Below are 13,143 nucleotides of genomic sequence, written 5' to 3'. Positions count from 1 at the left end.
TTTTCATAACACTTCTTTACATGTAGAATATATTGTTTTTCAAAAATATGCAAGATATTAGTATTTATGCCAAGTAAAAAAATATTCTCTTCACTTCATTTGAATTATATGTTGCAGTGTGTAATAAATTTGTATTGTGTTATAGCTCAAAAATGTATTAATTTAATACTTGACACTTAACTATATATAGTGTTTTTGTATTTAGTTTGTTAAAAAAATTCTATTTTTAGAAAAGGAAATCTGTGATAAGTTGAACTTCCTTTTTGAAGAAAATAGATGTTTAGAGTTTTTATCCTTTGAAGTATAAAAATTGAATCTACATTTGTTATTTTGCATTGGAAGATTTCAGTAAAAGCACAAAGTTTGTTAAAGTATAACCCTATATTCTGAATAAACTTGCATCAAATGATAGAATGCCCTGAAACAATGATCACTTTTATGTTGTTAATGTTATGTTTTTACTGATGATAAAAGTATCTACTTGGACAAGTACGAAGTAATGAAGTATGTTTTGCAAATAAACCTTCAAATTTCAGATAAATGTACAATATCAAATAATTTGGATGTATAGCCAGTTCCATTGCAAAAGATTAGAAAGATATAAACATCACACAGAACTATAAAGACTTGCAATTGATGTTTGGTTAATTTTTTTTTGCTATTATTAAGATACTAATGATCAGTGTATCTGTCAGTACCATTATATCTTGGTAGATAACCGTATTAACCCTAATAGTTTTGAAATGTGGCATAAAGCCATTTAAATTTGAAGTTATGGGTCTTAAGAAGTAGGAAAAGAAAAATTAATGATGTACAAGTGTTTTCAATATTTAGAAGAATTTGATGCTGTTTGTATTGAATTCTGAGTAGTATAATATTCAAAACTATTTTACAAAAATAAACTATGTACTGAATATATGTTCAAAATGGTATCTTCAAGCTGAAGATACAGAGATTGAGTTTTCTGGAAAGTTCAGGTCTTAAACTAACTTCTGTAATCTTAAAATAATGTATGTATGTATGACAAGTAGCAGTGCAGGAAATATTTAGAACACCAGTAATGACTAATTGTTAATAGTTAGAACATTTGCAATAAAAATTACAGATTAGTGAAATTATTATAATTTAACATATTTGTTTTTAATATTTTTTCGTACGTAATTGTGTTTGTAAAATGTTTTTGAAACTATCGTGTATTGCATATAAAGTGTTTCATCATGAGAATTAGTATTTCCATGTACGTAAAATTTTTTACACTTTAGATAAGTTTGATCTACTCTGTGCATCCAGTTAACAAAAGCTTCTATTAATTGTATTGAATGACACCATCATTTAATCTAGTAATGTAGCAGAAATACAATACATTGTATTTTTAAGGAAAATAATGAATACAATTCATGATAATGTTTTACTGCTTTTCATCTTGATCAAAGAGAAATTACTCAATAAAGAAATGATTAACCACCACTTTATGATGTGTTAGTTATTTATAATATTGTGATAAGTTGTACTATTCAGTACTACATAATTTTAACCTTCTTACAAAAAGTGCATGAATAATCATATTTAAGAAAAGATAAAGGATGGGTGACAGTAAAAGCCTGAAATGGCTAAACTACATCACAAAACCAAATGGGATGGAAATGTTGTTCCAATGGCTGTACATAATTTTGAATATGCTCTCTAGCATAAACAATTGGAAAATGCCAGGTTGTATATTCTAAATTTATTCTAGCTTGTTTTAACACAGTAAGTATGGGGAGAAAATGGCTTTACTGGAATTGTTTTCTTTTGAGACAGTTTTTACTTGTGTGTTGTTAACATAGTATGTTTATAGCAAGTTTAAACCTGTACAAGGAAAATTTGGCCTTTCAAAAACCTGGAAGGAGTAAAGGTGACAAAATGGCAAGGCATAGATAAAAACTTGCAACACTTAAAAGTGTTTTGGATGGAGTTCAGCTCTTCACCTATAAAGGGTTAACAAATGTAAATGGCCTTTATTTCTGTCCCCAACAGCATTTGTATCCACAAAATAAAGCTATGATAACTTTTCATGTTGGCATGGTAGGGTTAGGTGATTAAGGTGCTTGATTTGCAATCTGAGGGTTGCAGGCTCAAATTCCTGTCCCATCTAATGTGTTGGTACCACTACACATGTAGTGTAGTACTGTGGTTGAACTTTGACCTTGATTTTATTACATTGCAAGGACAGCTATTGTGATGTAACTGTTGTCATTTATCAGCTCAAACAAGTGAAGAATATACCCAGAAACATCTCCCAGACAGTGACAGTTTCATCCTGTTTCGTCATTAGTGTACTACAATTCAACTTCAGTCATGTCACATGACATCAAAGGCCTGCTAATATTGCTCAAGAACAATGGGATGAGATGCTCATTTTGCAACTGTCTTTTGGGTACTATATCTTGGTTTTCACAGTTACCAGAACATTTAACTGCTTCTCCCAACACCTCATGAACACTATTTACTTCATGCAGTTGAACCAAACAAGCTAAACAAAAATGAAAAATCCCAAATAAACAAGGATTAAAAGAAAATTTCTGTATCATAAAATGGCTATGAAAATGTTAGTGGAGAAATTAAATTAAAAAACCTATTTGACAGGTAAAAACAAAAAAACTAAATATGATAGCATGTCAGAAAGAAAAATGTCCTTTAGAACAGTTAGACATGTCATACAACAACAAAAAAACCCTTTAATAATGATAACATATTAAACAAAATATCTAACAAAGAAATGTATCATAATGAAGTCTGCCTTTTAACAATAAATAACTAAAATGAAAACCCTTTCCAACTTTAAAATATAACTAGAATCTTTTAGAAAGGGACAAGAAAAAAATGTTGTTCACATTAAAAAGGTGCCAAAAACTTGATGTGTAAAGGATTCATGAAATTCTAAATAAAATGTAACCTTAAAAACAATACATCTATCTGTACAAGAAAATAAAACCCTTTACATCACACACACACACAAAGGAAGAAATATATGTATGTATAAATAAACCTTTTACAAAGTAAGTTTTATGTGTATATTTATATTCAACTAATTGCAATAGATCATAAAACAAATATATAAAATAGATAGGAAAAACCAGGGATGCTTACCTATGGGAGCCTTGGCATCAAATATTGCAATGTATCTATGGATTTTAGGTGTATTATGATGGTCTGGTGGATCACGTTTTGTAAAAGCCATCCAAGTTCTTGCCGTATGCCCTTGGAGACAATAAACTTCTTCTTCAAACCATGTTGGTGGCTGTGTTTGAGCAGTTGGACCTCCTCATATTTACAGTGCCTAGGCCTCTGGCTGCCTTACACTATTTAATTTAGTATAAGTTACTCTTTTGATCTGATCCCCAAGTTGATGGGGAACTCCAGCTTCTCTGACCTCATCTCAAGAGCATTGGAAGGAACTGCAAAAAAAGTTGAGGTCACAGTCTTTATGATCAGTGCAATAATAGCTACAGTCGTTGTTATTCCTTTTGAAACATAGCCCTTGGAAGGTCTTAAGTAAGTTTTAAGAACCATTAAGTAATGTTTAGCTAGAAATGAACACAGATTCCATGACATGTTTTATTGATGAAACATCCTGTGACAGGGTGCTTTTAAGTTCTCCCAATGCTCCATTTTCACGTTTTATTTGGAGCAAGCCCTTTCCTTGATATTATTTCCAGAGACAAGAGATCCAGTATAGGTTTCAAAGGCTGTACAAATGGTACATTGAACATCAAGGATTCAAGAGAATCCTCACTCCTAAGCTCTAGCAGCTGAATTATGAAAAGTGAGGGAGTATTTGATGATGTTGATATTTCAGGATTTAAAAGTATCATCCTCATGCCTGACATATCAATGATAAATCCATTTTCATTCATGATCAAGCTCTAAAGGCATAAATATGAAGCTAGCTCCTGTATTTGTATGTAATGCATGAAACTTCAAAACATTAGTAAAACCAAATAAAAAATTGCTGTTAGCTTCCACTGTCCTTATGTAGAGATTTAGGGCTGGATAGAGTAACACTGGTTCAAAAAATAAACAGAAGGATTATTAATTTGAGCTTAAATAGCAGAAGCGAAGATTAAAAATGCAGTATCAAAATATTTCTGGTAAGAAAGATTCAATAAAAATTGTGAATTAAAGATGCCCCAGTTACAAAAATATTTGCGTGATAACGAGAAAGAAAAAGAAACTTGGTGGACAATTACAAAATCTACAGACTTATGCTTAACCTTCCTGTAGAATACAACCCGTAATACCTGCAAATAGCTCAGCTGATGCAGGTATTCTTGGATCTCGTGCTTGATCCACATCCTATCTGTGCTATCCGATGTAATCACGAGCATGACAGCGATTCACATTCATTCCACTACTTCAGCTGTGACCAAAATAGACAGAATTATATGCAGGTGCTAACCTTATTTTTTTGACTACAGACATTCATTAACCACTGGAATAATGTTAAGATAATACTCAGAAAATTGTGTACTTTTTGGTATGTTTCAATCTGCATGATCGAAAATATATTCAAACATTATCAAATTAAACATCGATTATGTCAATCTTGTATTTACTATTCTATGTTTACTCGCCTACAGTTAAGAACTTAATTTTATACAAATATAGTCTCATCGTCTGTGTAGCTTAGTTCCACTCTTTTGTTGCACCCCCATGATAGCCGTGGTTTGCGCACAGAAATGTGCAGTTATTACTTTAAAAAAATATATTCAGCTTGGTGGCCCGCCAGAGAATTGTTGTTTTATGAGAAAAGACAGTTACGTTTCCCTAACACATACTCGAAGCAACTGTGTGGTGTGTTAAATAATTAGGCAGTGTTGACCAATGGAAGATACGAAGCCGAGTTGCATTACTTGTAAACAAACATATTATGTCTGCGTCCGGTTTCACTAGTCATGTGTAAAACACAACACAAAACAACGACGAAGACTGTTTCTACGGCGTATAGCTGGCGTACATTTATCAACAGTGCAAAGAAGTAGAAAAATTGATCCGCTCCTCCAAGTTCCAACTGATACTGGGGTAAATATAACTAGGGCATTCTCTCAAGCTATCATATATTGACTAATGTAGGTAAATTACTTTGAAAAAGACAATAGACTTGCACCAAAATCTTGACACAAACAGCAAAAATAACTATCGAATATATCTTTATAAAACATTGTATCAACGAGACAAACATTGTATAGTTTCAATGCTCTAATACCACATTAACGTCGAAATACAATTTCAGTGCTTTATTATCGTTTGCCATGTATTATGGTGGCCATAATATTCACAAGTTTTTGCATGATCGACTCTCGATTTTTTTATTAAAAATTTCTTTCCATCAGTAATAAACAACGACTTTTAATGTGTTAAAACAATTTTTCTTTGGAACACGCTGAAGAAAAATTGTTTATATAATGAAATACACCTCTCGCCTTGATAGGGCTGTTGTTCACACTTAAATTTATTTATGTATAAAACAGTTGGGCCTGGCATGGCCTAGCACGTTAAGGCGTGCGTTTCGTAATCTGAGAGTCGCGGGTTCGTATCCCCTGCGCGCTAAACATGCTCGCCCTCCCAGCCGTGGGGATGTATAATGTTACGGCGGTCAATCCCAGTATTCGTTGGTAAAAGAGCAGCCTAAGAGTTCGCGGTGGGTGGTGATGACTAGCTGCCTTCCCTCTAGTCTTACACTGCTAAATTAGGGACGGCTAGCACAGATAGCCCTCGAGTAACGTTGTGCGAAATTTCAAAAACAAACAAAACAGTTAATTGTTTCATATCTTATACAGTTATATCACACTAAATAAAGACTAAATGGTATTTTAGGGCACAAATGGGTTATTTATATGTTTATCCAATGCGACAGTTTAACTCTTTAACCACTGTGTTATTATCAGCATATCTCTGGAAAGGGGTGATATAATTTTTATGTCACATTATACATGATTTTTATTAAAATATTTACATCCTATGCGAAACATTTCACACTAACTAAAGACAATAATATAGAGATCGTTAAAACAAAATGAATACTACTAAAATGTGATATTTTCAAAACATTTTTTCTTATTACAATATTGTGTTAACGAAGTAAAATAAGTAAACAACACTTACCACTTTAAGATCTGTCAAAAACAAAAAACCAACAACAGCGTTGTTTGTTTGAATAATATATTTATAAAAAAGCATATTTTCCCGTAAAACATTTATATTTATTTTCACACAAAAACGTAAACACAAGCTATACTTTTGTTATAAGCCGAAAACTAACGTTATATAAACAATAAAAACAAATATGCAAACATTAAATATGATATAAGGATGGCAATGTAAAAAAAAAAAAATACAGATATAAGTTAAGGATGAATACACAACAATAAACAAAACTTCCTAAAGAAGTAGCCAGTAAGTACTTAGTCAATCTTACAAGCTTATCATTGTTAGCCACTGTATAACTTTGTGTAGCACTGTTCAGTTTGAGTACTTTTATTTAAAATTGAATTCATTCAACTGACGGGAGCTCAACATTTAATTGTAAATAAGATATCTGGAAAGGTTTGGCAATTTACATAATAATATTTTTGTATTCATACCTACATTGTTTCTGCATTGGATGATTTAATAAAGACAATTGAGAGGCATATTTTTTGTGTAAAAAGAGCTTCGTCACACTTCTGGTGGAGCCTAGCTATTTGTGACGTTTGTTTGTTTTGAATTTCGCACAAAGCTACTCGAGGGCTATATGTGCTAGCCGTCCCTAATTTAGCAGTGTAAGACTAGAGGGAAGGCAGCTAGTCATCACCACCCACCGCCAACTCTTGGCCTACTTTTTTACCAACGAATAGTGGGATTGACCGTCACTTATAACGCCCCCACGGCTGAAAGGACGAGCATGTTTGGCGCGACGGGGATGCGAACCCGCGACCCTCAGATTACGAGTCACACGCCTTAACACGCTTGGCCATGCCGGGCCACTATTTGTGACGACTGAAAGCGGCGATAAAAAGTGACGGTGGGAAGACTGGGTATTGATTTTACTTCTTGAGTACCGATAGTGAACTAGAAGTGCATAAGAGTGAGCGGCAGTTTTTGACAGTTCTCTTCGATTGATGAATTGGTTCATATCATATGTTTTTTATTTATTTATTGACAAGAATGTGGATAAAACTGAAATGTAGCACGATGTTGTAGCAGACAGGCGGAAGTTAAAGTTACAGCGCTCAAACTTGTAGTTTTACCCATCTCACAAGACGTAATGTGAAAGATATCACATAATGCGAGCTCTAATATCTATCAAATGAAAAAGGATCGACAACGCAAAGACAAACTCTAAAGAGACTCTTTAGTAGAATTATAGGAGTATCTTTCGTTGCAGAACTGGAAGGATAGAAGTTCATTGCCATATGCTATGTAAGAACAATCTTTATAACTCATTATAATTACGTTTTATACGTGAGAGTGATAAACAATCCTCAGTACGTGAAAAAGTAGAGTGGTACGTAACTCCGGGTATGTTCCTACCCCCGTAAGTTACGTCTAATGACTTTGAATGACTAGTAAATAGTAATGAATATGTCGGGTACGGAACCTGGTGGAATAAGTAAACTTCTTGGGATCAGAACCGATACAAGTTTTGGTTTGTAAAATGTTGTCAGTGAACTGCTTTAGAAGTGGAACGAAATGAATACTGTCGATGGTTTGACTATAAAACAGATAAATATAGGCCTTTAATAGTTTTGAAGTCCTTACAAGGGATGTTGTAGTTGTGCGATAATAACTTTAAAAACAATCAAAAAATACCATTAATAGTGGCATAAGTATGCCCCTGCAGCTTCCGCAGTTGCAGGAGGAAACAAACCAAAAGGGGCCCTATGGTTTCTTTGTTTGTTTTGAACTTCGCGCAAAGCTACTTAGGGCTATCTGCACTATCTGTCCCTAATTTAGCAGTGTAAGACTAGAGGGAAGGCAGTTAGTCATCACCACCAACACTTGGGCTACTCTTTTACCAACGAATAGTGGGATTGATAAACACTTTATAACACATTGTATTATCAGTTAATTAGATGTATATCTCAGAATTTCTTGTCCTAATGGTTCATATTCCTTTACTATGGTATCTTTTGCTTAAATATGCAATATTCTCTGGTATGATGGTAGATAAGTATTAGAAACTTTTGTACTTCTGGATTCAAGTTTTAGTTAGTATGTTGTTTCTTGTATACATTCGAGTCTACATTAGCATGAAATGTTGTATATAGCGATTTTAGTCTACATCATTGTTTATTTGTGTTATCTTCAAAACGATACAATATGAGTTAAGAGCACAGAAAATCACTTAAAAGACTCAATGGAAAGCAAAAACTCTATATATAACATCCTATATGAAGATGAACTCTTAATACAGATTAACAGCCAAAACCTATTTTAAAAGTAACTGGAAGTTCACCATAGAAATCATAACTAACTAGTGGTTAAAATTGGATGATTGTACGTAAGTTATTAGTCTTGACAACAAGTGAACTATTTTTGTTAGGCTGAACTCCTTTTATTCTAGAGATATAAATTTACCTTACACCTTTTTAGAGACATTAACGAAACGTGCAACAATAGTATCTAACGTACTACAATGCTATTACGCTAAGTTAACAAAGAAGAGTAATCACAGTTTCACGTAACAGTGATAAATTGAAAAAACCAAAAAACATCTTATCTATAACGGTTCATAACATCACGTTTACAGACTTAACGTTTTCATAAATCATTTTTAATTAAGTTGTACAAAAAAACTCCTCTTTAATTTTATACTATTAAATGTCCTGACAAGATGTTATTTCAAAATAGTTTCTGTTCTCAAATACCATATTTTCATATTTAAGATAATTTAGATAAACGTTATGACATACTCTGTGGTCTTCAAGTAAATAATCAAAACCTAACGTTACACTTGAGATATTCCATATACATACTTCAACCATTTATTTCGTATATTTAAATTATGCAGTACAGTTTATAGAGGTGTTTTATTTTCTGAGAAACCACTATCAAAGAGATATCACGTCTCAATCCAGTTCGACTTTTACTATGAACTTTCTCATTTTAATTACACTTGGAATTAGTTTTCTAAATATTTTTTTCACTTGAATAATTTTATTATGGTTATGCGTTATACAGCATATCAAAATTCCGCATTACATTTTTCGTTAAAGTTTACATTTTGAAAGTTTTAATCTATAAGACATTCAAAAGGTATACTTTCCAACTATTAAAACATTTTATAATTTGTTGACGGAATCTAATAGTTGAGGCCTGGCATGGTCAGGTGATTAAGGCGCTCGATTTCTAATCCGAGGGTCGAGGGTTCGAATCAAATCACACCAAACATGCTTGCCCTTTCAGCTTGGGTGCGTTATAATGTGTTGATCAATCTCACTATTCGTTGTAAAAGAGTGGCCCAAGAGTTGGCGGTGGGTGGTGATGGCTAGATGCCTTCCTTCTAGTCTCACACTGCTAAATTAAGAACAACTAGCGCAGATAGCCCTCGGGTAGTATTTTTGCAAAATTTAAAAACAAACAATCTAAGAGTTGATTTAACCAGTGTGAATTTAGATTATATTTGAAGTTAATTTTTGTTTTGTTTTTTACCTTCATACATGTTTATAGGTTTATGAAATTATTATTATATAACTATTATACCATTTCTGAGGAATAGTATAACTTTATTATTTATCTTGGTTTACATGTGGCTTCAAGTGTTATAAGTAATTTTCTCCTGATTAAACCACGGCTAAATAATATTCAATATTTCATATACTAATACATGGTATACATATATGTTACTAACTATTTGAAAAAAAATGTTGCATATATACAGAGGATTCAGCACATTATATTAAAACGATTTTGTTTGTGCATTCAGCAAGTCATATAACAAACCCAGTCGATATAAAGTTATGGTGGAACGGAATGAATCATAAATTCATTTCACTATTGTTTGACATTACTAAAAATTGGTGCCTCCTGGGACAGCGATACGTTCACGGAATTGTAACGCTAAAATCAGGGGTTTAATTTCAGTAGAGATACAGCAGATAGCCCGATGTGACTTTCATACAAAAAAACAACAACACATAAACACGCTAAAAATTAATTGCTTTGAGGAAATGTACGTAACAGTCTTTTCTGACAAAAAATAATAAACTCAGATCATAAAGATGTGTTCATATCAGCGAGTTAGAATTTCTAAAACAGGTACTTTGTACTTAATGAGATTTAAAAAAAGGAAATGAATCATAAACTTGAGGCATCAGAACTATTCAGAATGAGAGGTCTATAACAAGACATACTCTAGTTATGATAAATAAAATGCGGCGTCTTTTAAAAAGTAAAAATCCATAAAAGTAAATATCAGTGATAAAAGTGGTCCACATGCATCCAGGCAACACTATAAAAATAATAAAAAAGGATCTCCGTCTCGAAGCGAGTTAAACAGAGCATGGGTTCACCAAGATAAGGCCTCCAATCATGCCTCCTATTAAAATGTCACATACCTCAAGTAACTGGTAAAAGCAACGTGTTTACATGCTATTCCGTACGCAGATGTACTAGTAAAGTTGCCGCACGCAGTGTTTATGGATTTCCGTCTGATTGGATTGTGGAAACGAGCGCTAGGTGACTCTTGTTATTGTATAAATATACGGATATAAAAAAAACGCAGGAAGGAATAGACTGCTTTGGACGTAACAATCTTTCGATGGGGCTTTTTCCAATGGGAATTATACTGCGGGATTATTTATTGTCAAGATGCATATTCATGAGATAAAGCATGACTGGATGAGGTGGCACGGACTGAAATAACTCGATGAGGCTCCAAAAGCTAGTTAATATAACGTGCTCAACTTCCATACAATTCGGATAGTAACCGAAATTTCAGTTTCACACTTCAATACACCTAACAAATAGAAATGCTTCTTCGTGGTTCAATAAATATTTATATTCATTAAAAATCTCATAGACACAATAACAAATGTAGTGTGACGTTACTTTATCCACGTTTTAACTAAGTAAAACCATAAAAATATAAAAAAGTGAATCATGATACTGATGTTTTGTTTGTTGTACTACCACTGATAGCAAATATCTTTATAATATACCTAATTCATAATAACATTTTTGAAACTCGTGCTTTCTAAAAAACAGCTTAAGCCATGTTTACCGAATATCTGTGATTTTTTTTAATTCAGTTATAAAGATAAGACACATACGCATGCATACAGATATATATATATATATATATGCTGAGAAAAAATACAATGGGATTAAAAATAATATTTAACTCCATAAAAATACCATTACAAAACGTGTGAAACGATACAGAATCACAGACTGTTAGAAGAAACGTAAATATGTGAGCACACAGCAACATGAAAAAACTGAGCTTTCTAGACTGAAGCTGAGCTATACTCACTGCAGGAAAAGAACTCTGAAGATAGACAATGCAACTATGTATCACATATCCGCTTTTTTGTGTTTCATGCAGGGTTTTTCACTAACTTCTCCGAGGGTTGTAAGGTTATCTGTTGCTTACAGAAGACGCGTTTTCCAATTTTATTTCTTTAACAATATTGTATAATTAATGTAAATATGATGCAAATACTACACAGACACATTATTGCCATCGAGACCATTCACTGAATGCTTCGACTTCCTTTTCCTCGAGTTCTTCCACGCCATCCTTGGTCACAACTGTTCCGTCTTTCTTCACAACAATCAAAGCCGGAATAGCCTGTACATCATAGAGCTGGATTAACTTTTGACGAACATCACAGTTGAAAGGAATCGCTGGCCATCCAATCTCCATTTGATCCATATAGCCAAACATTGCTTCTTCCTCATCGTCACTAGATATGAGGACAACCTCAAACGATGCCCCTTGCTTTTGTAGCTTAAGATAAATGTCATCAAGGTATGACGTAAAGCCCAAGCACCAAGGGCACGATCGGTTTCCAAAGAAAAATCCTACCAGGTCCTTGTTTCGTAAAAACTCCTTCGCTTCAATCTCGCTTTTATCCCTTTTAATGAGTTTCGTTTCTTTTATAAGCTCCATAAATAGACTATATAGTTACTTATAGGTTGTGCTTGCGGTTTGGAGAAGTACTAGTTAATTGAAGTTTATATATACCAATCACTGACTGTTTCTGGTATAACTGGTAGTCGTAGATCTGAAGTGTTTGGAATGTGTACTCTCCTATACACCATCGGTTGCCCTGGTAACCTGAAACTTGTTACCTATATCGACTAGATACCGTTAGATGGTGTTTCACCGCCGCAAGAAGTTTTACTGGGTATTTATTGACGTTTAAATATTTGAAGTAACTGCTAGTGTTACAATTTTATTATCAGTATAGTAGGACAAATAGCATTTAAACCTGCTATATATTTATATTAGCATACTATAATTATTGTTATAGTATATTCACTAATATTTTTAGAGGTAATGTTTTTATTGCATAATTATTTGTAATTGCTTTAATAACGTATAACTGATTTTAAGGTAGATTTTTTCTGAGTTCATAAGTGTATATATCTATATATTTTTGTCTTATACCTTATATTGACCTTTATATCCGACAAAAATGTTAAAGTTTCTAAGCCTCGAAGAAACAGAGGAAATAGAAGTGCAAGTTTTATTGCAAGAAAAATACAACAGAGAGCTGAAGTGTTTTCGCATTTTTATGAAAGAGAGTGAACAAAGTATGTCGTTTATTTATTTTTCTTCACAAAAACATGAAATTTCAGTGAAAAGAAAAAAATATCCGTGAATGACGTAGAGATCTGTTCTATTCTTTGTTTCGTGACTCCCTTTAAAATTGACTATATCCAAACCTACGTGTTGATCTTAAACATATAGTAAATTACGCATTTCAGATATTATTGTTAGAAACATGAAACTGTGGTAAGTATCAGTTCAAAAATGTAAATAACTGAAGCAACTGTACTCAATGGATGAAGCAACAGTAAGAGACTGTAGGACAGAGAAAGGATCAAATAAGCTCTAAAATGGTTAATAACTGACTAATAGGTTCTTACATATATCGTTGGTATTCATTTATTAAT

General features: G+C 32.9%; 1 protein-coding gene across 1 annotated transcript; it reads right to left on the bottom strand.

The window, feature by feature from the left end:
• Positions 1-6,278: 6,278 nt before the first annotated feature.
• LOC143253285 (nucleoredoxin-like protein 2) lies at positions 6,279-12,280 on the bottom strand. Its single transcript, XM_076506899.1, has one exon. The coding sequence runs from the start codon at positions 12,131-12,133 to the stop codon at positions 11,696-11,698; it is 438 nt and encodes a 145-aa protein (XP_076363014.1). The 5' UTR covers positions 12,134-12,280; the 3' UTR covers positions 6,279-11,695.
• Between the last annotated feature and the right edge of the window lie 863 nt (positions 12,281-13,143).

This window comes from Tachypleus tridentatus, chromosome 6 (genome assembly GCF_004210375.1).
Source record: "Tachypleus tridentatus isolate NWPU-2018 chromosome 6, ASM421037v1, whole genome shotgun sequence".
Lineage (NCBI taxonomy): Eukaryota > Metazoa > Arthropoda > Merostomata > Xiphosura > Limulidae > Tachypleus > Tachypleus tridentatus.
This window is presented reverse-complemented; position numbering and strand designations above follow the sequence as displayed.